The sequence below is a fragment of the Oncorhynchus keta genome, chromosome 24 (assembly GCF_023373465.1).
Source record: "Oncorhynchus keta strain PuntledgeMale-10-30-2019 chromosome 24, Oket_V2, whole genome shotgun sequence".
In the NCBI taxonomy this organism is placed as follows: Eukaryota; Metazoa; Chordata; class Actinopteri; order Salmoniformes; family Salmonidae; genus Oncorhynchus; species Oncorhynchus keta.
The window spans coordinates 37,060,429-37,085,610 of NC_068444.1; the positions used below are offsets into that span (position 1 = coordinate 37,060,429).

The following is a 25,182-nucleotide window of genomic DNA, read 5'->3' on the forward strand; positions in this document are numbered from 1 at the left end:
CACATGGATTGTGCAACATTTGCCCATTATTGTATAAAAATTCTTAAAGCTCTGTCAAATTGGTTGTTGATCATTGCTAGACAACCATTTAAGTCTTGCCATAGATTTGCCATAGATTTAAATCAAAACTGTAACTCAGCCACTGAGGAACATTCACTGTCTTCTTGGTAAGCAACTCCAGTGTAGATTTGGCCTTGTGTTTTAGGTTATTATCTTGCTGAAAGGTGAATTCATCTCCCTGTGTCTGGTGGAAAGCAGACTGAACCAGATTTTCCGGATATTGCCTGTTCTTAGCTCCATTCCATTTATTTATTTATTTTCCTGAAAAACTTACCAGTCCTTAACAATTGTGACCCGTTTGGCAGAAAAGCCTTCTCGAACATGTGAACTTTCACATGCCTTAATAACAAACTTTATGCCATCTGGAAATACGAATAAAATTGTACAATTATGAGCCTAGTTGGTTTAGCCACAGAAAACTGCCCAACCAAGCAAAAAGGCAGTAACTGCTCATTTGGTCGAAAATGAGTTAGTCGTTTTTGATGCATTAAATACATGCTTAATCATGTGGACAAGTATCCTGCCTCTATTGTATTGTGTTTTGGAGAAAACAGGGGTCACGTTAGCAGTAACTGCATAAAGTTACTGTGAAACCAAGGTAAATAAAAGCCATTTTTCTCAGTTCCACGCTATAAGCAGCTACTGCCTTTCTGCTTGATAGGGCAACCTTCCCTCTAGCCACGATTGGCTGAGATAATGAGTGGGCTGGATATGCCGAGAGATAAGTTTGGATTGGTCTGCCATATAGCACGCCTCTGTTTATTTGAGCTGGTCAGTATGTCTAGTTAATCCTGTCTAACGCTGCTTTAAAATATATATATTGCATAGTAAAACTGCATAAGTGTGGCTCTCCACTTTCCGGAGGACCGAGTTTTGAAATCTGTGGAATTCGAGTACGATAGCTAATGAGATTAAGAAAACACCTGTCTCCGGATTACATCTTCAAACTAAGGGCAGCCATGGGATCCGACAGGAGATGCATCCATCCATGATGGGTAAGATGGTCTAGCTAGCTACATCTTCAGATATTACATGTTTCTAATTTTGACAGAAAGTGGTTTAATTTCAAGTTAAAATGCACTGTTAGCTAGCTAACATTAGCTGGCTGGCTCACTAGCTAACGTTACGTGTATGATATTATTATTCGTATATGAGAGCCATTTGCTTGGCTAGTTATAGCCTAATGTTAGCTAGCTAACATTGAACCTGGTTGGTTAGCTACCTGCAGATTCATGCAGGGTAGTATTGCCATGAGTTGGGATTATGGTTCATTGTTTAGCTAGCTAACTAGCGACATGTCTTAAAAGACTCCACTATTCAAGTAACAATTTTGGGTGCATTTGATTTCAGTGCACTCTGGTCTGAGTGTGCCAGAGCGCAGAATAACAGATGAATTTACGAACGCTCAACATTGAATATGACCGGTGTCAGTAAACGATGGCAAAAAAGCATCATTAAATTGTTGCCAGCAGCACAGTTACAGTAACCAACACTCTGGATAACAAGAAAACAGCCTAACCAGCTCTGCTAGGATAAGTAAAATGCTCAGAGTTTGCGTGTGGACTAAAGCTTAAGAGGGTGAACAATGCTGAATGGCTGTAGACAAAGAAGAGTTCTCCGGTAGGTATCAAAACTTTCAAAGGCCATTTTCTCAAAAGTGGGGTTACAAGTTTATCAACTTTCAAAGCATAATTACTTTCCCATTATGCCTCAAATGCCGTGTATGATATACCATTTTGTAGCTCTGTGTCTCTGCTTTTAACCAATGTAAAATACACTATTTAACATTTTGCTACATAAGACCAAATCAAGGCTGTCGGTCACAATTACAAGCATTTTTTACAGTATTACTTTAGTGCCTTGTTGAAAACAGGATACATGTTTCGGAATATTTTTATTCTGTGCAGTCTTCCTTCTTTTCACTCTGTCAATTAGGTTAGTATTATGGAGTAACTACAATGTTGTTGATCCATCCTCAGTCACCATTGGCCTTACGGTGAAATTACTGAGTGGTTTCCTTCCTCTCAGGCAACTGAGTTAGGAAGGACACATGTATCTTTGTAGTGACTGGGTGTAAGTGTAATTAATAACTTTACCATGTTCAAAGGGATATTCAATGTCATTTTTTTAAATCAATCTACCAATAGGTGCCCTTCTTAGCGTGGCATTGGAAAACCTCCCTTTTCTTTGTGGTAGAATCTGTGTTTGAAATTCACTGCTCAACTGAGGGACCTTACAGGTATGTGTGGGGTACAGATGTAAGGTAGTCATTAAAAAAATAATGTTAAACACTATTATCGCACACAGAGTGAGTCCATGCAACTTATGTGACTTGTTAAGCACAGTTTTACTCCTGAACTTATTTAGGCTTCCCATACCAAAGGGGTTGAGTACTTATTGACTCAAGACATTTCAGCTTTTCATTTTATGCATTTGTAAAAATGTGAACAAACATAATTCTACTTTTACATTTTGGAGTATCGTATGTAGGTCAGTGAAAAAAAATCTCGATTTAATACATTTTAAGGCTGTTAATCAATTGTCTGCACTTCTAGTTGGTTAAAACCTGTCTGACTCCCATTGCTTCAGCTGCTGAGCCCATGGCAACCACATGCCTGGTTCAACATAGCCAGAGCTACATTATTGCACAGCAGGGAGAATAATCTACTGAATATCCCTTTGAGTTCATTGAATCCAAACTATTACTACATAGCCCTATCTAGGTCAATTGTTCATCTAAATGTTGCTGATAAGATATATAATTTCATGGCATGTTTGTTTATCATTGTTTTGTTAACCTTAGAATTTAGACATTTGCCACAGTCGGCAAAGTTTTGATTCTGAAGTTTAGGAGATTGCACTTCCAATTCATCAAGTAAAAACATGGGATCATGCGATAATGTTTGAGCCTCATATAAAAACATAAGACAACGCAAGCAATATATTGTATGTGTCGAATTGACAGAAGGCAGATATTGTGTGGTGGGTTCACGCGGTTGAACTATCGACAATGTGGACTGGGTCTCATGTTCACCATATTTCCTCCTCAGGAAATGGCAAGTTCTCAAAAACGTGCAGCTTTAGTAAAATGTGTAAAACTTTCAGACCTTTTCTGTTTGTGTTATCTTAGCGTGCAATAATTTCCAGTTTATATGAAGCAAAACATGTGCATCAATAAATTACGGAATAAACAACTTCGGCGACTTTGTAACATTCTGTTCTTCTAATGAATACCTTTCGTTCTCATCAGCATCGGTCAAAGCGCCAATAGAACACCAGAGGCTGCTGGCTTCGTAGGCTACACAATTTTTTTTAAACAATCAATTGGAAATAATACACACAGCACCAACATTTGAAAATATTTCCAATAAACATTTTCCCCACAGTTTCTAAGATGGAGCAATAAGGTTCTTACCTTTCCAGACACACACATCAGCTGTTGTTGAATTGCATAGCTCAGTCAAGTCATTTACAGCCAACCTTGTCTCATAGCATTTCGTATTATTTGGTACGAAAATCCGAGACACTCCATTTGGTATGATATGTTACGTTTCGTATGGTATGTTTTAATTTGTTGATGTCCATCAGCCATTGTGTATGATATGTTACGAATTACAATTCGTATGATTTGTTACACATTTTCAAAAATATGTTACGAATTGGAAATATTTACAAAATGTTACCAATTTTCAAATAGTACAATATGTTATGAATTTGCTAAACAAATTCCAATTTGTTGTGGCTAACATTGGCTAGGTGTCTGGGTTGGTAATGCTAACGTTAGCTAGCTGGCTAACGTTAGCTAGGCTAGTGGTTAGAGATAATGTTAGGAGTTAGGTTAACGTTTTATGGGAAGTGTTAGCTAAAAGGGTTAGGGAAAGTGTTAGCTAACATGCAAAGTAGTTTCACATTAGCTAAAAAGTAGTAAGTAGCTGAAAAGTTGCTACTTATTTCAAATGCTGAAGTTGGCTGTGATGAGATTCAGACACACAACCTTTTGGTTGCTAGATGTTCACATTATACATCCGACCAACCACCCTCCATTAGTTTTTGCCCTAAGTAACTTTTTGTCCTATGTAACCATACTAAACACACTGGCCTCCCGAGTGGTGCACAATTGGCCGAGCGTCGTCCGGGTTAGGGGAGGGTTTTGTCGGGCCGGGATTTCCTGGTCCCATCACTCTCTGGCGACTCCTGTGGCGGGCCGGGTGCATGCACGCTGATGCAGTTGTACTGTGTTTCCTCAACACATTAGTGCGGAATGCTTCCAGGTTAAGAGAGCAACGTGTCAAGAAGCAGTGCGGCTTGGTGGGGTCGTGTTTCAGAGGATGCGTGGTTCTCGACCTCCACCTCTCGAGTCCATGCAAGAGTTGCAGCGTTGGGACAAGACTGTAGCTACCAATTGGGCACATTCTTCTCTACCCTGCAACTCTTCCCTGGGTCCTTGGTGTACAAAATATGCGTTTGCTGTCATACCTGGTAAAATCATGGTTAATAAACAACTGCAAGGGGGCCTCATCAAATTATATTTAGTATTTTACTGAATTCTGAATTGTGTTCTTTTTTATTTTTCCTTGTTTGAAATTTGTTTCAGTTTTTTACTCTCAATATTATAATTATTCATAGAGAAACAAAGAAAATGGATGTTCTGCGTCCATGTCAAGGCTTAAATTACAACAGAAGACCATTTTGGAAAAATAAACTGACAAATGTAGATTGAGTGTAATTCCCCTTTAATTGGGCATCTAGCAAGAGAGGAATGTGTTGATCTAGCTATGTTTCTGCTGATAGGACTACTGCAGCATATGGCAGAGTTTGCAGACAATCACCAGCCAATTGATACAAATAATCATTATATTGTTCCCCCGGTTAAACCTACTTTGCAGTTGACATTTTATTGAGAATGTTTTTGGGGAAAGTCTCTGTCTACCCACAAAGACGGTTATCAGTTGCATCGCTAAATATTGAGTGATAGACAGACAATTAGCAGCAATATTGCTCCTATTTAAATGAATTCAAAATCAAAAACAAGGATGTCTTGATTGCGTAGGTCTTCACACCTAAGAGTTCATTTGTTTTTAAAGCTGTAAATCATTTTGTCTAAATTGCTCAAGCTCAGTCAATTTGGTTGGGAATCATTGATGGATAGCAATATTTAAACCTTGTCTCTGATTTTCAAGCAGATTTAAGTCAGCACTGAGACCTTCAACACATCTTGGAAAGCCATTCTAGTGTGCCGGCTGAAAAATAAAACTCTAACCCAGGGTTAGGTTCAGAAGACAGGAAAATCTGTTTCAATGTTTTTACCTGGACTTTGCTCCTTTCATATTTATTTTTAACGGTTTTCTTCTGGTGAAAGAGAGGTGGACCAAAATGCAGCGTGGTGGTTATTCATGTTTTTAATAAAGACGACTATACACGAACAGACTAAACAAAACAAGAAAAGTGAAAACCTAAACAATCCTATCTGGTGCAAACACAGAGACAGGAACAATCACCCACAAAACCCAACACAAAACAGGCTACCTAAATATGGTTCCCAATCGGAGACAATGACTAACACCTGCCTCTGATTGAGAACCATATCAGGCCAAACATAGAAATAGACAAACCAGACACACAACGTAGAATGCCCACCCAGCTCACGTTCTGACCAACACTAAAACAAGGAAAACACATACGAACGATGGACAGAACGTGACACTTTTGATCCTGACAAACTCCCCAGTCCCTGTCAGAGACAAGCATACCCATAACAAGATGCTGCCACCATAGATATCCCATTAAATAAAGAGTTCTAATTCCTAATTATATGGCTGCCACCACAATGTTTAAAAATACAGAGCATTTTACTCTATTTGACCCATACCTGACATTTTTAATTTAGGCAAAAAAGTTGATTTATTTAAAATGTTGTCTTTTAGTATTGGATGATTTGCAATATATATATTTTAAACACAGGCTTTCTTCTTTTCACTCTGTCATACAGGCCATTAATGTTGAGTGAATGCAATGTTGTTGATCCATGCAGTTCTCTCAGCTCCGCCAAAAAATTATGTCAACTTTAAAATAATTTTAAACCTCATAGTGATATCAGTTTCCATTCTCTCCCGCAGTTAGGATGGCCAGATATTTGCAGTGTCTGGGTGATATGATACACCATCCATAGATGTATTACCATACTTGACCATACTGAAAGGGACATTCAGTGTCTTGGAATTATTTATGAACCTCCCCTGATCTATCCCTGCCTAAAAATGTATCCCAGACATTCTCATGAATCTCATTGGTGGCTCTGAGGTTAAATCATTTTGAGAAAATCACTATACAACTGAGGGATCTTACACAGACAGTTGTTCTGGAATCATGAAAAGCATAAATTTGATTTTTTTACTCATTTCAGAACATTAAAAAAAACACTGAAAATGTGGAGTAGGTTGGGAGGAAATCCCAATGTAAACCCTTTTTAGATTGAATTTTAAGGCCTCAAAATGTGAAATCTGTGCAAGAGTGTGTAGACTTTAACTAGGCACTGAGTGTACAAAATATTGAGTTACATCCTGAATAACTCACCACAGGTTAATGAGAAGGCTGTGCTTGAAAGGATGCACATAACTCTGCAATGTTGGGTTGTATTGGAGTCTCAGTCTCAAATCATGTTCCACACACAGTCCGTGCCTGTATTTAGTTTTCATGCTAGTGAGGGCCGAGAATCCACTCTCACATAGGTACTTGGTTGCAAAGGGCATCAGTGTCTTAACAGCACTATTTGCCAAGGCAGGATACTCTGAGCGCAGCCCTCTCCAGAAATCTGGCAGTGGCTTCTGAGTAAATTCTATTTTCACAGAACCGCTTGTTGTAATTTTGATGAGGCTCTCTTGTTCAGATATCGGTAAGTGTTTGTGTTGTCCGTTTCGGGAAAGTACCTGCGTAATTGCGCACCCAGCTCACTCAGATGCTTTGCTATATCACATTTGACATTTTCCGTACGCTTGAGTTCATTTGCACACAAAAAAATAATGCAATGATGAAAAGACCTGTGTGTTGTCCTTGTTAATGCAGACAGAGAAGAGCTCCAACTTCTTAATCATAGCCACAATGTTGTCCCGCACATTGAATATAGTTGCGGAGAGTCCCTGTAATCCTAGATTCAGAGAAAAAACATCACTCAGATTTATTTTTTTTATTTTTTTTTATTTCACCTTTATTTAACCAGGTAGGCTAGTTGAGAACAAGTTCTCATTTGCAACTGCGACCTGGCCAAGATAAAGCATAGCAGTGTGAACAGACAACACAGAGTTAAACATGGAGTAAACAATTAACAAGTCAATCACACAGTAGAAAAAAAAGGGGGAGTCTATATACAATGTGTGCAAAAGGCATGAGGTAGGCGAATAATTACAATTTTGCAGATTAACACTGGAGTGATAAATGATCAGATGGTCATATACAGGTATATTGGTGTGCAAAAGAGCAGAAAAGTAAATAAATAAGACAGTATGGGGATGAGGTAGGTGAAAATGGGTGGGCTATTTACCAATAGACTATGTACAGCTGCAGCGATCGGTTAGCTGCTCAGATAGCTGATGTTTGAAGTTGGTGAGGGAGATAAAAGTCTCCAACTTCAGCGATTTTTGCAATTCGTTCCAGTCACAGGCAGCAGAGTACTGGAACGAAAGGCGGCCAAATGAGGTGTTGGCTTTAGGGATGATCAATGAGATACACCTGCTGGAGCGCGTGCTACGGATGGGTGTTGCCATCGTGACCAGTGAACTGAGATAAGGCGGAGCTTTACCTAGCATGGACTTGTAGATGACCTGGAGCCAGTGGGTCTGGCGACGAATATGTAGCGAGGGCCAGCCGACTAGAGCATACAAGTCGCAGTGGTGGGTAGTATAAGGTGCTTTAGTGACAAAACGGATGGCACTGTGATAGACTGCATCCAGTTTGCTGAGTAGAGTGTTGGAAGCCATTTTGTAGATGACATCGCCGAAGTCGAGGATCGGTAGGATAGTCAGTTTTACTAGGGTAAGCTTGGCGGCGTGAGTGAAGGAGGCTTTGTTGCGGAATAGAAAGCCGACTCTTGATTTGATTTTGGATTGGAGATGTTTGATATGAGTCTGGAAGGAGAGTTTGCAGTCTAGCCAGACACCTAGGTACTTATAGATGTCCACATATTCAAGGTCGGAACCATCCAGGATGGTGATGTTAGTCGGGCATGCGGGTGCAGGCAGCGATCGGTTGAAAAGCATGCATTTGGTTTTACTAGCGTTTAAGAGCAGTTGGAGGCCACGGAAGGAGTGTTGTATGGCATTGAAGCTCGTTTGGAGGTTAGATAGCACAGTGTCCAATGACGGGCCGAAAGTATATAGAATGGTGTCGTCTGCGTAAAGGTGGATCAGGGAATTGCCCGCAGCAAGAGCAACATCATTGATATATACAGAGAAAAGAGTCGGCCCGAGAATTGAACCCTGTGGCACCCCCATAGAGACTGCCAGAGGACCGGACAGCATGCCCTCCGATTTGACACACTGAACTCTGTCTGCGAAGTAATTGGTGAACCAGGCAAGGCAGTCATCCGAAAAACCGAGGCTACTGAGTCTGCCGATAAGAATATGGTGATTGACAGAGTCTAAGGTTTTGGCAAGGTTGATGAAGACGGCTGCACAGTACTGTCTTTTATCGATGGCGGTTATGATATCGTTTAGTACCTTGAGTGTGGCTGAGGTGCACCCGTGACCGGCTCGGAAACCAGATTGCACAGCAGAGAAGGTACGGTGGGATTCGAGATGGTCAGTGACATGTTTGTTGACTTGGCTTTCGAAGACCTTAGATAGGCAGGGCAGGATGGATATAGGTCTGTAACAGTTTGGGTCCAGGGTGTCTCCCCCTTTGAAGAGGGGGATGACTGCGGCAGCTTTCCAATCCTTGGGGATCTCGGACGATATGAAAGAGAGGTTGAACAGGCTGGTAATAGGGGTTGCGACAATGGCGGCGGATAGTTTCAGAAATAGAGGGTCCAGATTGTCAAGCCCAGCAGATAGGCCAGTCGTGTGAGAAAGTCATCATCATGCCAGCGGTCAGCCAAGTGAACATTATGGTCAGTAAAGAAAACTTTAAGTTCATCTCTCCATTCAAAAAAACTTGTCAATACTTTTTCCCTTGATAACCAGCCCACTTCTGTATGTTGTAAAAGCATTACATGGTCGCTGCCTATATCATTGCATAACGCAGAACATACACGAGAGTTCAGGGGCCTTGCTTTAACAAAGTTAACCATTTTCACTGTAGTGTCCAAAGCGTCATTCAAGCTGTCAGGCATTCCCTTGGTAGCAAGAGCCTCTCGGTGCATGCTGCAGTGTACCCAAGTGGCGTCGGGAGAAACTGCTTGCACAAGCGTTACCATTCCACTATCTCTCCCTGTCATGGCTTTTGCGTCACCAGTACAGATACCAACCCATCTTGACCACCAAAGTCCATTTGATGTCACAAAGCTATCCAGTACTTTAAAAATATCCTGGTTTCCAGTGGTTTGCAGAAGAAGTATGTCTTCCTTAATTGACCACCCATAAACGTAACAGACATATACCAGGAGCTGTGCCAGGCCTGCCACGTCTGTTGACTCATCCAGCTGTAACGTAAAGAATTCACTGGCTTGTATGCGAAGCAGTAATTGTTCAAAACATCTCCTGCCAAGTCACTGATATGTCATGAATTTGTATTCATTTTATTTAACCTTCATTTAACTAGGCAAGTCAGTTAAGAACAAATTCTTACTTACAATGATGGCCTACACCTGCCAAACCTGGACAACGCTGGGCCAATTGTGCGCCGCCCTATGAGACTCCCAATCACGGCTGGTTGTGATGCAGCCTGGATTCAAACCAGGGTGTCTGTACTGATGCCTCTAGCACTGAGATGCTGTGCCTTAGACCGCTACACCACCCGGGAGCCCATGAAACAGTGTTGTTTGATGAAGAAATCGTCTGTATAGTTTTCTGGCCTTTTCCCCCAGCATTGTCCCAGCCATGTCCACGGCAGCAGGAAGAATTAAGTCCTCCAATAGCATGGGGCTTGCCTGTCCTAGCCACTCGGTAGCTCACCATATAAGACGCTTCTAACCCCTTCTTAGTAATGGTATCTGTTGCTTTTATACATCATACTACTCGAAAGTCATCTTAATTCTCACCTCAAAAAACTCCTGTGGCTGATTTTTCAAATTGGCATGTTTTGTTTCTAAATGTCTGTGCAAGAGTGAAGGTTTCATCGAGTTGTGAGATAGTACTTTTGCACATATAACACACTGTGGCTGAGGAAAGGCACTACTCCCAACATAAGTGAACCCCAAATCAATGTAGTTCTCATCATACTTGTGCCTCTTCGAGGGTCCAACGTCCCTGTCATTTGTTCGGTGCTTTCCCGGGTAAGGGGGGCAGTAAGCTCTTCAGCTGCATCAGATTCACAACTTCAGTGTCTGTGATAGCTGAGCTAGCAACAAATGTAGCACTCCTGATGCTAGCATTGGATGTGCTCGTGGAAGCAGAACAACTTGTGTCGTGGAGCAGGTGTAGTACTGCTGGTAGGTAGTATCAGTACTACCAGTAGAGCTGGTATGTGTCTCTATGGACGCGGGCCTTACTTTTTTAAATCAATTTTCGAGCAAACGGAATTCCCACGAGAGAGTAACGGTTAATGGGATTGGATGTTCATTATTTGACTAGGCTACCTGTATTTGACATTGTGTTATTATTTCACTGAACACTAGATGGTTTAATTGTATTTTTGGCAGTGAAACGAGGCTACTCAGGCGAGAAAAAAACATCACCCAAATGTCAAGCCAGTTGAAAAATCTAAATGGACTGTTTGAAAATGTGAATCATATTTTTGGCGTACCCCCGACGGCATTGTGCGTACCCTCAGTTTGGGAATAGTCGGTCTATGTCATGGAAAGAGCAGGTGTTCTTAATGTTTTGTACCAAGTCTTCACTAGGCAAGTCTTATAAACACACACAACAGGACAAGGCAGTACATCAGAAAGTGAATGCAACAAACTCAACATATCATCAGGTTAGAGAACAGTTTTAATGACGACAAGCAAAACTGAATTCATAGCAAGACTCAGCTCTGTAATCCAGTTCAATCAGGTTCAGAGTTACATATATTATTTGCCATGACATGTATGCAGTAATTCAATTCATAAAGCACATTTAAAAATCTGTCCTAACTTATAGCTGAAAACTCCACCAGGTTAAATTGGGATAAAAAAAATAAACGTATGATGTTTAGGGAAGTCAGTTTGGGGATGAGTCCAAGATGGCATCATATTCCTTATATAATGCGCTACTATTGATCAAAATCATCGCCCTGGTCAAAAGTGGTGACCCGTCATTCAGGGTCGGTGGGGCAGATGTACAGTGGCGACCCGTCATTCAGGGTAGGTGGAGCAGATGTACAGTGGCGACCCGTCATTCAGGGTAGGTGGGGCAGATGTATTTTTTTTTTTTTGGGGGGCTGTTTTGCATGTTATTTTGGCATTAATACATGTCACATATCAGTTTGCAAACAATGCAACAAAAAGTTGTTAATAAAGAGTTAATAAAGCCGCATACAAACAGGCAGCTCCAAAATACAGGTGTTTCAGCCTAGCTCAGTGCTTTCTGTGGTGGGGCAGGCCAGCAGAAAATAGGAGCATTGCACCGTGATTGGCTCAGTGTTCTGTCACTCATGGGGACACTACATCACTAGCCTTTAGCAAGGGTAGACATCAAGAATGTGAGCCCTTTGGGTGCTGCCCATAGAGTTACATTAGAAGTGCCCTTCCAAGAAGGCTCAACGTCAATGACCACAGACAAAATGACATCAAATCACGTTATATGTACAGTAGCTTTGATTGGACTGATCATGTCAACATCTTACTTTCAAAATCTTAGCTAGCAGTCATCATCATAAATCAACTGGCAAATCCTTTTTAATCCTTGTCATATGAAGAGAAATAATGAAGATAAATGTCTAATACATAGACATAAACATTACACAACAACTTGGAAATCGCAAATTCAACAATGAGTTGTTTGGAAGGAATCGGTGACAGTGGCTAACAGCAAGCATTGCAACTGGGAAGTCAGACTGGGAAGATATGTTTTGAACAGTCATCCAACTCAAAATTGTAAATCTTTTTCTTTGATGACAAAATTTGCCAACATACGGCTGCCGCGCACAGCAAGGTGAGTCCAAAAATGTCTTAAATGCTGCTGCATAAATGATGTAATATGCCAGGGAGATATGGTCATATCATCTATGTTTTTTTTAAAGGCAGTAAACCAGGCTGAATGAATTGTTTTGCTGCCAGACAAGGCTCCGCTGATAACCAGGTGTAGCGGTGGTAAAGATTCACTCCATGGTGCTGAAAAGAAAGCTCTGCTGTCGGGACAGCTTTGTGTGGACCCTAACAGTTTGTGGGCACCGTTTGTCACTGTTATAGTGCAATTAATGTATTGTTTAGTGTTGTGTAGTGTAGTGGCTTTGCTGGCATGCATCTAAAAAAAATTGGGGGGGAGTTTTCCACACCAAGATTTACATGCTAAAATCACCACTGGTGAATTATATATGGAAAAGCGTGATCTGTTCCAAAGTATCACGCTATAGGGAATAGGATGCCATTTCAGATACAGCATGGATGTATTGTTTGGATGAGGAAGTTGGTCGTGGGACCCTCTGAAGTGGACAGGAAGGCAGAAGGGTATGCAGCTCACAGCGGTTCACAGGCCAGCTATGCAGTTTCACTTGAAACCAAAATGCCATCATGAAATGTCATGAAATTTAACCAAGAGATCCAGTAGGAGAGTCAAATCTCCTTTCGACTAGAGTACTCAGCACAGTACATCCAAAACAAATATGAAATGACTATCATAAAGCACATACTGATTATTACAGGTAGGAAGGCAGGCATAAATGATCCCCATCTTTGATGACAATGAAAACAACTGTAGTAAGTAAATATTGTTAAAGTCTCTTCACATAGAGGTGAACACTTTGCGTAGCACTGCTTAGTGAGTCAGTGATTTGGCTTTGCTGAGGAACATGAACTTAATAATGATAATTAGGTGGTTGTTTATATTTGTCTTATTTCAAACACGTGCATGTGTGTATTAATACGCATGTGTGAATTGAAAATGTGTTTTTCTGCATATCCCAACTCCCCTGGAAAGTGGAGTCACAGACAGGGTCTATTTTGTGAGGTTTCTAAGGATAATTTAGTACTGAAGGCTTGGTTCCAAAGTGAACTGTTTCAGTAAAACAGCAATGGAATTATAAGGCATGGGACAGGAAAGAATATACATAATACTGGATTCAAGTGAATACAGACTTAGGATTTTGGGCACTGGTCATTCTACTGCCACTGATAAAAATAGATGCATTATGTAAAATGTTCTAAGATTTTTCAGCGTATTATTAAGCAAAATCAACCCGCAACATTATCAGTCAAATTTAGCTATTGCTTAATGGTCCATATTCCACAAATTGGCAAATCCACAGATGACGGGTTGACAGAATGGGTTGATAAGAGTAACTGCGTACGATTCACATATTCAGTAGGGTAATACATTTGATTATATCTCAAATCATATCACAGAACATTGGGATAGGACGATTGATTAGAAGAAAAGTGCAAAAGCTCATTGTAAGCTAATGCTTTAAGTTAAAGATCAATGTAACTACTTGCGTCTTGTAAGTACTTTATACAATTTAAATTAAACAAATAAAGGACCAATAAGATAAACATTTTTTAGGGGGGGTGGGGGGGTCTCAGATCACGAAAAAAGTAAACAAAAGCAAATACACACGAAGGATCAGGGGTCAGTAGCGTTTGGCTTAATCACACATTCAATATACAGTTGGGGTTTTTATAAACAATCGGTACCCAGGTTTGCTTTTCAGTGGCAAATAAAACACCAACCTCATCTCCTCCAGCCTGCATTCATAATATTGAAAATCTATTTTCTTAAACATCAGCAGACGAGGAGGAGGACAATTAGTAGAACCTCTTAAAACAGTTAAATTATTCAAATGTATTTTCCCCATTTCGTCCAGTCAGTAGCAGTGTCTTGTGGTGAGAGTTAGGGTTTCGCCTCGGTCTGTCTCTGTCTCAAAGGTCATCTGTTATCCTCAGTAGTTCCAGGAAGGCACCGACGGCCCCGAAATAACCCTGAAAAAAACAGAGTGGCTCGGCTTAATTCATTATCTGTTTAGGTATTTGGCCAGGTTATCATCAATAACCTTGATATTCCTGCTCAGCGCCCAATTGTAACCTATCAAAATATATGCAGATGATCTGTTGTTTACCCTTTTTATTGTACAATTAGACTAAAACAAGTGTGCTGAACATCCCTCACAGAACACAGAACGTGGGCGGCAGGTAGCCTAGCGGTTAGTGTTGGGCCAGTAACTAAAAGGTTGCTGGATCGAATCCCTGAGCTGACAAGGTAAACATCTGTCGTTCTGCCCCTGAACAAGGCAGTTAACCCACTGTTCCTCGGTAGGCCGTCATTGTAAATAATAATTTGCCTATATATATATATATATATATATTGCAAACTACTTACCTCATGCTCTAAGAAGAGAGCTTTTAATTGTCCTTTGGACCAAAAGTCCATGGCATACGCAAGCAGCTTCGTTGACACAGTATTGATTCTCAGGAAATTCCCAACAAACACCACTCTTTCAATTTTCTGAAAGACAACATTGAACCATTGGTAAACCAGACATTTTTAGATCTTGCAAGAATGACCGTTTCATAAAGCAAGACAGAATTTGACATTTCAAAAGTAAGGTGTAAAAAAAAAAACACAAAAAATGATTTGTTTAAAGACCTTAGGCCAGCTGTTTAAAGACCTTAGGCCAGCTGTTTAAAGACCTTAGGCCAGCTGTTTAAAGACCGTAGGCCAGCTCTCTCAGACTAATAGCCATAGATAAGGGACGTCAAATTAGTTCCATGGAGGGTTTAGTGTCTGCAGGTTTTAGTTATTTCCTTTTGAATAAGACCTAGGCAACCAGGCTTAACATTCACATTTTTACATTTTACCATTATTTAACTAGGCAAGTCAGTTAAGAACAAATTCTTATATACAATGACGACCTACCCCGGCCAAACCCAGACAACACTGGGCCAATTGTGCGCCGCCCTATGGGACTCCCAATCACGGCCGGATGTGACACAGCCTGGATTCAAACCAGGGACTGTAGTGGCGCCCCTTGCACTGGGATACAGTGCCTTAGACCACCGCGCCACTCGGGAGCCCAAGGTGAGGGGAGTTCCTTCAGTTCCCAATCAGTGACCTTAATTCATCAGTCAAGAACAAGGGAGGAGCGAAAACCCGCAGACACTCGGCCCTCCATGGAATGAGTTTGACACGTGGCATAGATGGATGTATTGTTGCCATCTAGGGGAGAGAACCTGACATTACAGCAGTGGGAGGAGCTTTGTCTCACGCTTCAGTGACTCAGCAGCAAGGGAGAAAAAGATTGAGCAACAGCCAAGAATGAACAGCTCAACTCCTGTGAATGACATTGTTGCGGGGCTAACAGAGTAAGTCCGCTCATTCTAAGTAAAGCTCTACCGACAAAAAAAACGGCGCACTTTGCAGGTTGGTTTTAAGACTTCCCCCAATTGATACACTGTACACTATATGCATAGGTAGCTAGAAAGCTGAATCAAATGTAAATGTGTGTACCTCAAAACACTATGTGCTCAAAACACTACAATGGGGTTACTCATGGGGCAGATCATTTGCCCACTTGATATTTGTGTCAGAAGACTTCCTGTTGTTGTTCTATGTGCTTTGATAGCCCTGTACAATGCTGCTTGATCTCCATGCCACAAGGCAACACTGTAAAGAAGCTGAAAGCACACAGAGTCCATTCCCATCATCCATCACACTGGCTGCTGAATCCACTTCACTCCTTTGCTTTATGGTGAAAGAAAAATCACTTTGAGAAAGTTGACCCCGTCCGCTACAGTCACAACCACAGTGTGGTATATTCTCACTGTTTGAATCAGTGTTCATTTTGGCAGCTATTTTAAATTGAGTTTTAGTCTTGAAATACATTTTAGTCTTAGTCACGTTGTAGTCATTTCATCCTACGTCGGTTTTAGTTATTATCAGTCGACTAAAACTAGACTATTAAATAATGAATATTTAGGCTTTTCCAACTAGACCTACTATCCCCATGTAAACCGTAGCTGGCTACATTGATATTGTGGCAGATTGTAAACAATAACAGCCATAATTAACCACGTAGGCTATAAAGCCGTGGCTACAGGTTAAACCATTTAGAGCTCTGATTTTCTCCCCATCATAATCGTCATGGGGAGGGGGGTTCCTGTGGTTTCCTTGAAAAGAGGAGAATATGAAAATGCTGGAAGTATTACTTCACTCCTAATATCCAACAAATAGCATTTGTTTTTCCCATAAGGAACAAGCTACCTCAACTCGCATTTGCATACCGCGGCGTGAGAGCAGCAACACAGGCGAGTGAATAACAGCACACATGGGAAAATAGAGCTTCTGTTGTGATCAAAGCAAAAACAGCCTACATGAAAGTACGAGAGTAAACATCGTTGTTTCTAGTTGAGGTTAGTGACAAGTCAAGTGTCCTGGCTTCTCATCAGTTGAAAAGACTAACGAGTGATTGAAGTGACCACCTGGGAGCTGTGTGGGACAGCCAGGCAGATCAGCTCAGACCGTGCAACTGAAAGATGTTCATCCTGCCAATGAAAGGATTGCATGAAATAATCTACATGCATGTATGCTTCGTGTCAAATTAAATGTTAATTTGTTTCATGTGGAATTCTCCTCTTGTCACATTTCCGTAGACTATTAATGAAAAGTAATTAGTAATAGTTATCGGAGTTTTTTCAGAGCATCTCGTTTCATTATCGTCACAGTTTTAATCAGGAAAAATAGGTTGTCGACAAGTATTTTTTGTCAGAGCTATTTTTGACGAAATTAACACGGGTTAGAATTACTCATTGAAGTAAGACTTCCACTGAAACAGAAGTAAATACATCTACTTTGTACCTCATTCACCGCACACATACGAGCAATAGAACCAATGTTGTTGGTGATGGTGACGAGAGTGGCTCGGGCTAGGTCCTCCTTACTGATGCTGACACGCTTCTCCTTGCTCATCATATGACCAAAACTGCAATGAATTATTCACGGGGTTAGTTTCCATAATACTCAGTTTTCAAAGCATACTGTTACTGGAAGTCTTGAGGTTACAACACGTATCATGTATCAGCTAACTTAGAGCTCACCTAGATGCAACTGCAGACCCCTGGAGGCCGAAGCGTTCATAGTCTCCTCCGTAGATGTCCTTCACCAGTTTGTCCACGTTGCTGCTGTCCCCCTTCGCTGCCATTTCCAGGGCCTCCTCGAAAGTCTCGCAGCCAGTCAGCAAGCAGCACAGGCCTAGGAAAGTACCACCTCCCAAACTATGGGGGGGACAGGAAATGAATGTGACCTACTACTCTATGGGTTGTACCACTGTTTAGCTTGCAGGAAACAACCCAATGGGCACAGACATCATTTCTATGTCTAGTTTTGGTTTACATTTGATTGAGTTGTCAACTAATGTGAATTCAAGAAAAAATATCACCATTGGATTTAGGTTATAAATTTGGTTTAAAAAAAATACAAAATTCCCTTACGTTGATTGCTTTTTCTTTCATCACATTACATTTTTTCTTTGTTGAGATTACATGGAAACACCAGTTTTTGCCCAGTGGGAAAGTTGTATTTGTCTAAGAAGTTATTAACTAGTTACCGTGGTAACTATTATCTAGACCCAAAACAAGGATACTTTGAATACAGATGAACGCGAGCAATGACAGAACTGTGTTACCAATGACAGATCAAATAAATACAGCTATCATGATGTGGAGTGACACAGGATTACCTCTGTTTGCCTACACTAAAACAGCAACAGATTACATTTATTTACCTGGTGCCTGTGACCCGTTTGTAGTTGTCCTTCGAATAGACTGCCAGGATGCTGACCCCTGAGCCAATGTTTACCAACAACATGGGGAAGGGGTTGTCAAGGCAACATGCTTTCTTGACACAGTTCTCACTCTCGGGATCAGAGGGGTTCTCGAAAAAGTAGCACTTTGGATGGCCATTGAACCCCACTGAGTCCACATAGAGAAGACCATGGATAAGACAGTCCAGTTCATCTAGCTTCTGTAGCTCTAGGTTGGCGATCTGGGAGATGGAAAGCAGAAGATCTATAAGACTATAGGACAGAAAGAGAAACTGGAGTGGTTTTGATATGCAAAGGTAACTCCTCCAAGAGCATGAATTGTCTATAACACACCTCAACCAGGCAAGCCTAAACCATCAACACCTACTCCCATCTAATCACATGAGAAACCATGTTGCCTGTAATGATCACGCCACAATATAGTTAACTGACTAATGACATGTAATAACATGCAATAAGACATGAATTCACATCGCCTGTCACTTTCAGTCATTCTCCCTGGCCGACAACACCCAATCGTTCTAGCAACCACCACGCACCGTCCTAAAGTCGTCCTCAAACTTGTACGCCCCTCCGCCGGTGGCACAGAGTGTGGTGTGCAGGCTGGAGAAGTTCTTGTCTCTGCCCATCTGGATGAAGCCCAGCATGTCTTGGGTGGGGAAGCGAATGAAGTGCAGGTTGCCCTTCCGGCCGCACATGGTCAGGTTTTTCAGCTCTAGGTGGACATCGCGGATGCCTGTGTCGCCGTAGGCCACATTGGAGGTCAGGTAGTGGCGGATGCTCTTCAGGCTCTCCACCTCCTCCTGCTCCTCCTCCGCCGTGATGTCCTTAGGCTCAAAGTAAACCAGCTTCACCAGGGTGCCGCCGATGTCCATCCCAAACCAGGGGAAGGCTGGAACAGAAAACAAAAGGTGTTTTGAGAGATTAGTTGGGAGATTCAGGAAAAGCTTGGTCACCATTGCCTGTAGAAAAGCGCTGTTTGGCTCTTATGGAATTGTGCAAAATCCTCTATGGAGAAATGCATACTCTCAAAACAGAGGGCTCTAGTATTCTGTCTATGTCACAACTAAGCTATTGCTCCATATAAGTCTACCAATGAACTGTGCTAACTGAAACTTCCTCAAACCTGTTGCATTTTCTAACTTGATTTCACTGAAGACAAAAGCATCATGGCATATTATGCACACATCATGTCTTCATATTAGTAGATCATTGTGACATGTTTCTCTCTTTTTTTGGAGAGAGGAAGGAAGGGAGAGGAAAAGGGTCGTCTTAAATTCACAGCAGTGTGTTTGCTCTGCAACAAAAGATGAGGGCTTTGTTGCCATGGAAACCCTGGCATGGAGAGAAGATTGCCTGGATATCCTGCCTAACTCTCAATTAACTCTTGAGTGTACAGTACAATGAATTTGTAGTCAATACATCGGCAGGCAAACTGGTTCAATTGCACTTCATTTGACAGAGGGGTGTATAGTCCCTTATTGCTCATTCCACAAACCCGCCTGGTTACATTCAACTATGTGTGAAGCTACAGAAAAGCAGTAACCAAAAGACATGCTTGAGGTGCTTAAAATAGTCAAATTTGAGGTGTAATTGTTGATTTGGTTCTGGCTCGCAATGATACTCAGATTACAACACCATTACACCTCTGATATATGGTCGATCCATTTCTCTTCAATTTCTAGAAGAGGAACGTGACATAACATGAATATATAGATCTCAGCAAATGTGTGAGTGTCTACTCTGGAATCTTCACTGACTGGAATCACGTGCTTTCAATATCTTCAGTCTGTTGTGCTACAGACAGATCCTGCATTGCAATGGTTTCACTGTATATTGACAGAGGACTGAATGCTTGAATTTCTGCCACTCATTCTCAAGTAATGGCTGAGCTATATTGCTGTTACTATAATTTCACAGTGGTCACATGTATGTGCAACAAAGGACCAAAGCTCAAGTCAATGGAAATGATTTAACAGCATACATTTTCATAGTTGAGTCTGATTGGCAAAGCCTAGCTCTATTTGGGCTCCCGAATGGCGCAGTGGTCTAAGGTACTGCATCTCAGTGCTTGAGGCCTCACTACAGACACCCTGGTTTGATTCCAGGCTGTATCCCAACCGGCCGTGATTGGGAGTCCCATAGGGCGGAGCACAATTGGCCCAATGTCGCCCGGGTTTGGCCGGGGTAGGCCGTCATTGTAAATAAGAATGAGTTTTTAACTGACTTGCTTAGTTAAATAAAGGTTAAATAAAAATTAGTCATAACAATTGGGATTCAGTTTGTTGCATCCAAGTGGGAACTACCAATAAGAGACATCAGCAAAGCAAATGATGCTTATTCAATTGATCATACTGGAAGGTAAAAATGTTGTATTTGTCTTCATGCCAAGTGCATTTTAGCAACTTGCTGCAATTGTCCACAATCCCTTCTATTCAATTATATAATAGAAGTGGTATTTTTGGATTCAAGACTTCTTTCCACAGTTCCCAGAGGAATGCAGACAAGCCAGCAGTGTTGTAGCAACCTCTTTGACAAACGGCTGGGTTGCAGGCATTGAAGACAGATAAAGACCGCTTCTAACTACACCAGCCAAATAGTTCCTGGCGCCAAAGTGTAACATTTGTAAAATTGCTGTTTGTTTGCTTAGATTTTATTCTGCCGAGGTAGCAGATGTAAATAAACAAATAAATGAAAGTAAGCAAATAAGTATATTTCATCCATTTAAAAACAAACTTAATTGTGATCATCAGGTCAAGTTGCTTATGGTCAAATACACTTCATACCAAGACTGACAAGTAGTGGTCCTTCTGTAGCTCAGTTGGTAGAGCATGGCGCTTGTAACGCCAGGGTAGTGGGTTCGATTCCCGGGACCACCCATACTTAGAATGTATGCACACATGACTGTAAGTCGCTTTGGATAAAAGCGTCTGCTAAATGGCATAATTTTTTTTAAATTAGTGTCACTCAGTCCTAATGAATTGTGGCATGATGTCATCACAGCAATAAGGCAGACTACAGTTTCCTGACATAGTGACACATTTGTTTTACAATGTTATATTGGAGACAAAGAAAGATCTGTGCTATTCATGGAGCTGGCTGCTCTGTCAGTTTCTTCAGCCAACTTCCTTAGGCAAGTACTGGCGGCTGATTGGTCGACGTTATGTGGCTCTCATATCAGCAGCGATTTCAGCACACCTCCTGACTTTGGAACGACCAATGAAAAATGGCTCGACGGACAACATCAAAAATCTCACAATAACAAAGGGGACGAGAGAAAGAGAGGCTAAAGCTCTATTACCAGGAGGGTTACATTCGTGTAAAATACAAATTATTATAGCATAGTATGATTAAAACATGTCGAATTAATACAGAATATGGTGCTTGATTCTTATTGCTTGCTAAATTCTGCATTTCTCATAGACATAAATAGCTTATGGAATGTACTTTGAGGATACAGGAAAACAAAACATTTCTCCACATAGGAGTACAGGCCCATTATTCATTACAGAAGCAGTATCAATAGGAGAATTGGGCGGATAGGCTTCCCTATTTACATTCTTGGAAAAGCCTCGCAACGCGATAAAGGGATATTCTATCCTGCAGCATAATGTCTTAACTGGTTCATTGTGTCATCCAAATAGACTAGATATGGCACCATATGAAATCTAGGCGACTGTCACTTTGGACACCCAGAGCTATGTGCAATCAATACTTAGGCCGAACCCCCTCCCTTTCATTCCTGAGAGGATGCTTTGAAATTGTGTAGGGCAGAATTTGACCGAATGTGTAGTTTCAATGTCGTATAATTTTCATTTTAGATTTTAGACAGCCGAGATGATTGACATCATCGATGCTGAAACAGTGTGGAAACGATTCATATTGTGTCCTACTTACGCGGTCGGTTCTTTTTGCCAGAATCCATTCTTCTCCTGAGTCTGCACCGCTTTGGAGGCGACCCATTATTATGGGCATCCTCCTGAAGATGGTGGACATTTTCAATTCCATTATGGCTACAACCACCACCACCACTACTACTACTACTACTACTACTACTACACCCGCCACTACCACTGCTACTGGTTCCGTTTGAACCTAAAACATTGCAGCTCCCGTTGTCAGTTTGTGTAGGCTTGAATCCATTTGTCAAACCATTCTCTTGGCAAGCGCATGTTCTTTTCTGATCCGATGCTTTGCCATTATCCATTTTTTTTTTTTGCGCAGGGAAAGCACTAGCGGGCAGTCTCCGAAAGGCGAAATCTGTCCGCTTTCCTCGGCGATGTTTCTTCAAAAGAATGTCAGGCTATTTGGTAAAGATCTATTACGACGATAAAAAAATAATGATGTTTGGTCGATGTGGATAATGGGACAACAACTGCTAGAACGTTTGACTAAGGTCACTGTCTTTATACAATCTATGGGTCACTGTCGGTCATCTTGCTTCATCATGCTCCTCTTGCGGCAGCTTCAGAATTAAAACAGCCAGCAGCCTACGTCATTGTATACAGGCTGTTTCTTACAACCCCCAATTTCCCCTGTGGGTATTATTATTACATTGCTTTATCATGCTCCTCTTGCCGCAGCTTTTCGAGTAAAGCTAGCCGGCAGCCTATGTCATTGTACAGGCTGATTCATCAGCCTGGTCTCGGAGCATTTTGTATTATTCTGTACGTAGATACTACTTTTCGTCTGATATATTACATTTGGTACAGTAACATTATTTTATGGTGGATCGATGGCCATATAACACCAACGTCTAGCAACCCAGAGGTTGAGAGTTCAAATATCATCATGGGCAACTTTAGCATTTTAGCTAATTAGCAACTTTTCAACTATTACTACTTTTTAGCTACTCTGCAAACTACTTTGCATGTCAACTAAACCTTCCCGAACCCTCACCTTAACCCTTTTAGCTAACCTTACCCTTTAACCAACTCCTAAACTTAAACTTAACCCGGACCCCTAACCTAGCTAACGTTAGCCACCTCGCTTGTTTTTGTAACATGCAATGTTACAAAAATGTTAAATATCATATGTTTTGCAAATTTGTAATCCATTGTAGGTTTCACAAATCTGTACATTTTGCAAATTCATAACATATAAAACGATTTGTAATTTGTAACATATCATTGATGGACATCCACAAATTACCACATATCATGCGAAACATAACATATCATACTAAATTGTGTCTCCGATTTTTGTACAGAATAATACGAAATCCTCTGAGACCAGGTTGGTTTATTACATTTCTAAACGACTCTTATTGCTGTCTCCCTTGCCCAAACCAGTTACTGTTATATTGTTACACATGGTCTCTGACATTGCTCATTCTGATCTTTCTTAATTACAACTTTTTTTTGTGGTGGGGGGAGGGGAGGGGGTTATGTGTGTGTTGATGTTTGTTTTAATTATTGCTAGGTATTAGGCCTACTGCCCTGTTGGAGCTAGAAACGCAAGCATTTCCCTGCACCTGCGATAACATCTGCAAATCTGTGTACCCAGCCAATACAATTTGATTTGATGAACTGACTAGGCTAAATTAACAGTGTATTACTGTGTAATTATTCTTGTAGTGCAGCCTATCAAGAATTGGGCTAATTATGCTACATTGTTATACTCTAGGTCTACTTAAGAACAACGTACAAAGCCTCATTACAATTATTGTCTGTGTTGTATCCTACCTGCAAGGCCTAATAAGAACCAAGTACTGCTAGAACAAAAGGTGTGTCCAGTATATTTTTCAAAAACTTAAATAGAAAAAATAGCTATCCTACATTTGATTAGGACTACATTTATAGTTTTAGCCTACACAAATTTCCCCTTGCCATTAATATAGATTAATCCTAAATAGGCTATAATATTCCCTATATAAATCTATGTGGGGAAAGAATGATATTGTTACGTATACCGAGAATAAAGCCACAGGATGGCGCCAAATGATGTGTTTCAAAGTGTATCAATCCCCCCCCAGATTCTGTACTCTCTCACACACACACACACACACACACACACACACTTGGTATATGTGTTGCTCCGTAAAAAAAAAAAAATCTGTGATAGGCCTATGAATATACTTTATTTTGACTGAATAATGTCCAACCAGACTAGGCTACATCTACGCGGGCTCTTCTGACGTCATCCGGGTATATTCCCTTTCGCCAATAAAACATTTTCTCAGTGAGTTCTTTGCTGCGGTAGCCACTCGCGTGAGGGTGACCAATGAATCGCATTACATTTAACAATGTATTACAAACCAAGCTTGTTAACGGGAGTCTGTTTATCCTATTAATCTACTCTATCCCATTAACCTGGTGATTTGGCGCCGGTGGATGGATAACTGGCCTACCGGGACTGGTAATTTAGAAGTTGTGGAAAAGACAAAGGTATCAATTTAGTTGGGAGGAAATTATCATCGTGATTTGATGGATACCCAATGCATTATTAATAACGGATTAATAGGCATTAAAATAATGGTTCCAATGAAATAGTATTAATCTTATGAGATCATATTTGACCAAAGACCTGATGAAGGAATTTGCCAGGACCAGCATGACTACAGCGGGTATGGATCTGCGTTTGCTGAGAGCGCCCCAAACAACCATCGCAATTTTGCCAACTCTGAGCTTCACGGAAAATGACACCAGCTGCGGGGAGCAGATTCTTAGCCACGGGAATGTGGAGAAGGTGCTTATCGGAGGAGTTCTCACTGTGCTCACTTTGTTCACTATTTGCGGGAACTTACTTGTGGTGATATCCGTGTGCTTTGTGAAGAAGCTGAAACAGCCCTCCAATTATTTAATTGTCTCTCTGGCCGTGGCAGACCTGTCCATAGCGGTGGCGGTGATGCCCTTTGTCAGCATCACGGACCTCATCGGGGGGCAGTGGATCTTCGGACAGGTGTTCTGCAACGTTTTCATTGCCATGGACGTGATGTGTTGCACTGCTTCGATCATGACCCTGTGTGTAATAAGCATAGACAGGTGAGTCAAGATGCCTTCATTAATGATAAACCAACAAATCTTTCATTATTGCAAATGTTCTTGTTTTATTCCCCCAAAGCCATTATCTATGCAGGTT

The 25,182-nt window shown here is 41.2% G+C and overlaps 2 protein-coding genes across 3 annotated transcripts in view; one reads left to right on the top strand and one right to left on the bottom strand.

Annotated features, from left to right (window-relative positions):
- The first annotated feature begins 795 nt into the window (after positions 1 to 795).
- LOC118357747 (5-hydroxytryptamine receptor 7-like) overlaps positions 796 to 25,182 on the top strand; it is a 28,595-nt gene continuing 4,208 nt past the window's right edge. Inside the window, exons 1-2 of one of the 2 annotated variants that reach the window (XM_052478272.1) lie at positions 796 to 1,055; positions 24,926 to 25,085. In XM_052478272.1, the coding sequence (XP_052334232.1) occupies positions 1,037 to 1,055; positions 24,926 to 25,085 (179 nt within the window). In that variant the 5' untranslated portion in view covers positions 796 to 1,036. Of the gene's footprint in view, positions 1,056 to 24,336; positions 25,086 to 25,182 lie in introns of those variants that run through there. The other variant, XM_052478271.1, reaches the window with a different exon arrangement.
- Positions 11,124 to 22,694, bottom strand: LOC118357483 (pantothenate kinase 3-like). Its single transcript, XM_035734625.2, has 7 exons — positions 22,000 to 22,694; positions 18,642 to 18,994; positions 18,064 to 18,323; positions 17,378 to 17,554; positions 17,139 to 17,262; positions 14,664 to 14,789; positions 11,124 to 14,266 (listed from the first exon to the last, which is right to left on the bottom strand). Exons 1-7 carry the CDS (start codon positions 22,307 to 22,309, stop codon positions 14,207 to 14,209), a joined length of 1,410 nt encoding a protein of 469 aa, XP_035590518.1. The 5' UTR covers positions 22,310 to 22,694; the 3' UTR covers positions 11,124 to 14,206.

Coding starts and splice junctions, on each gene's coding strand:
- LOC118357483 (XM_035734625.2), bottom strand. CDS start 22,309: ATGGATAATGGCAAAGCATCGGATCAGAAAAGAACATGCGCTTGCCAA. Junction 18,995..21,999: donor TGGCAAAAAGAACCGACCGC/GTAAGTAGGACA, acceptor TTTCTGTTCCAG/CCTTCCCCTGGTTTGGGATG. Junction 18,324..18,641: donor TTGAGGACGACTTTAGGACG/GTGCGTGGTGGT, acceptor TCCATCTCCCAG/ATCGCCAACCTAGAGCTACA.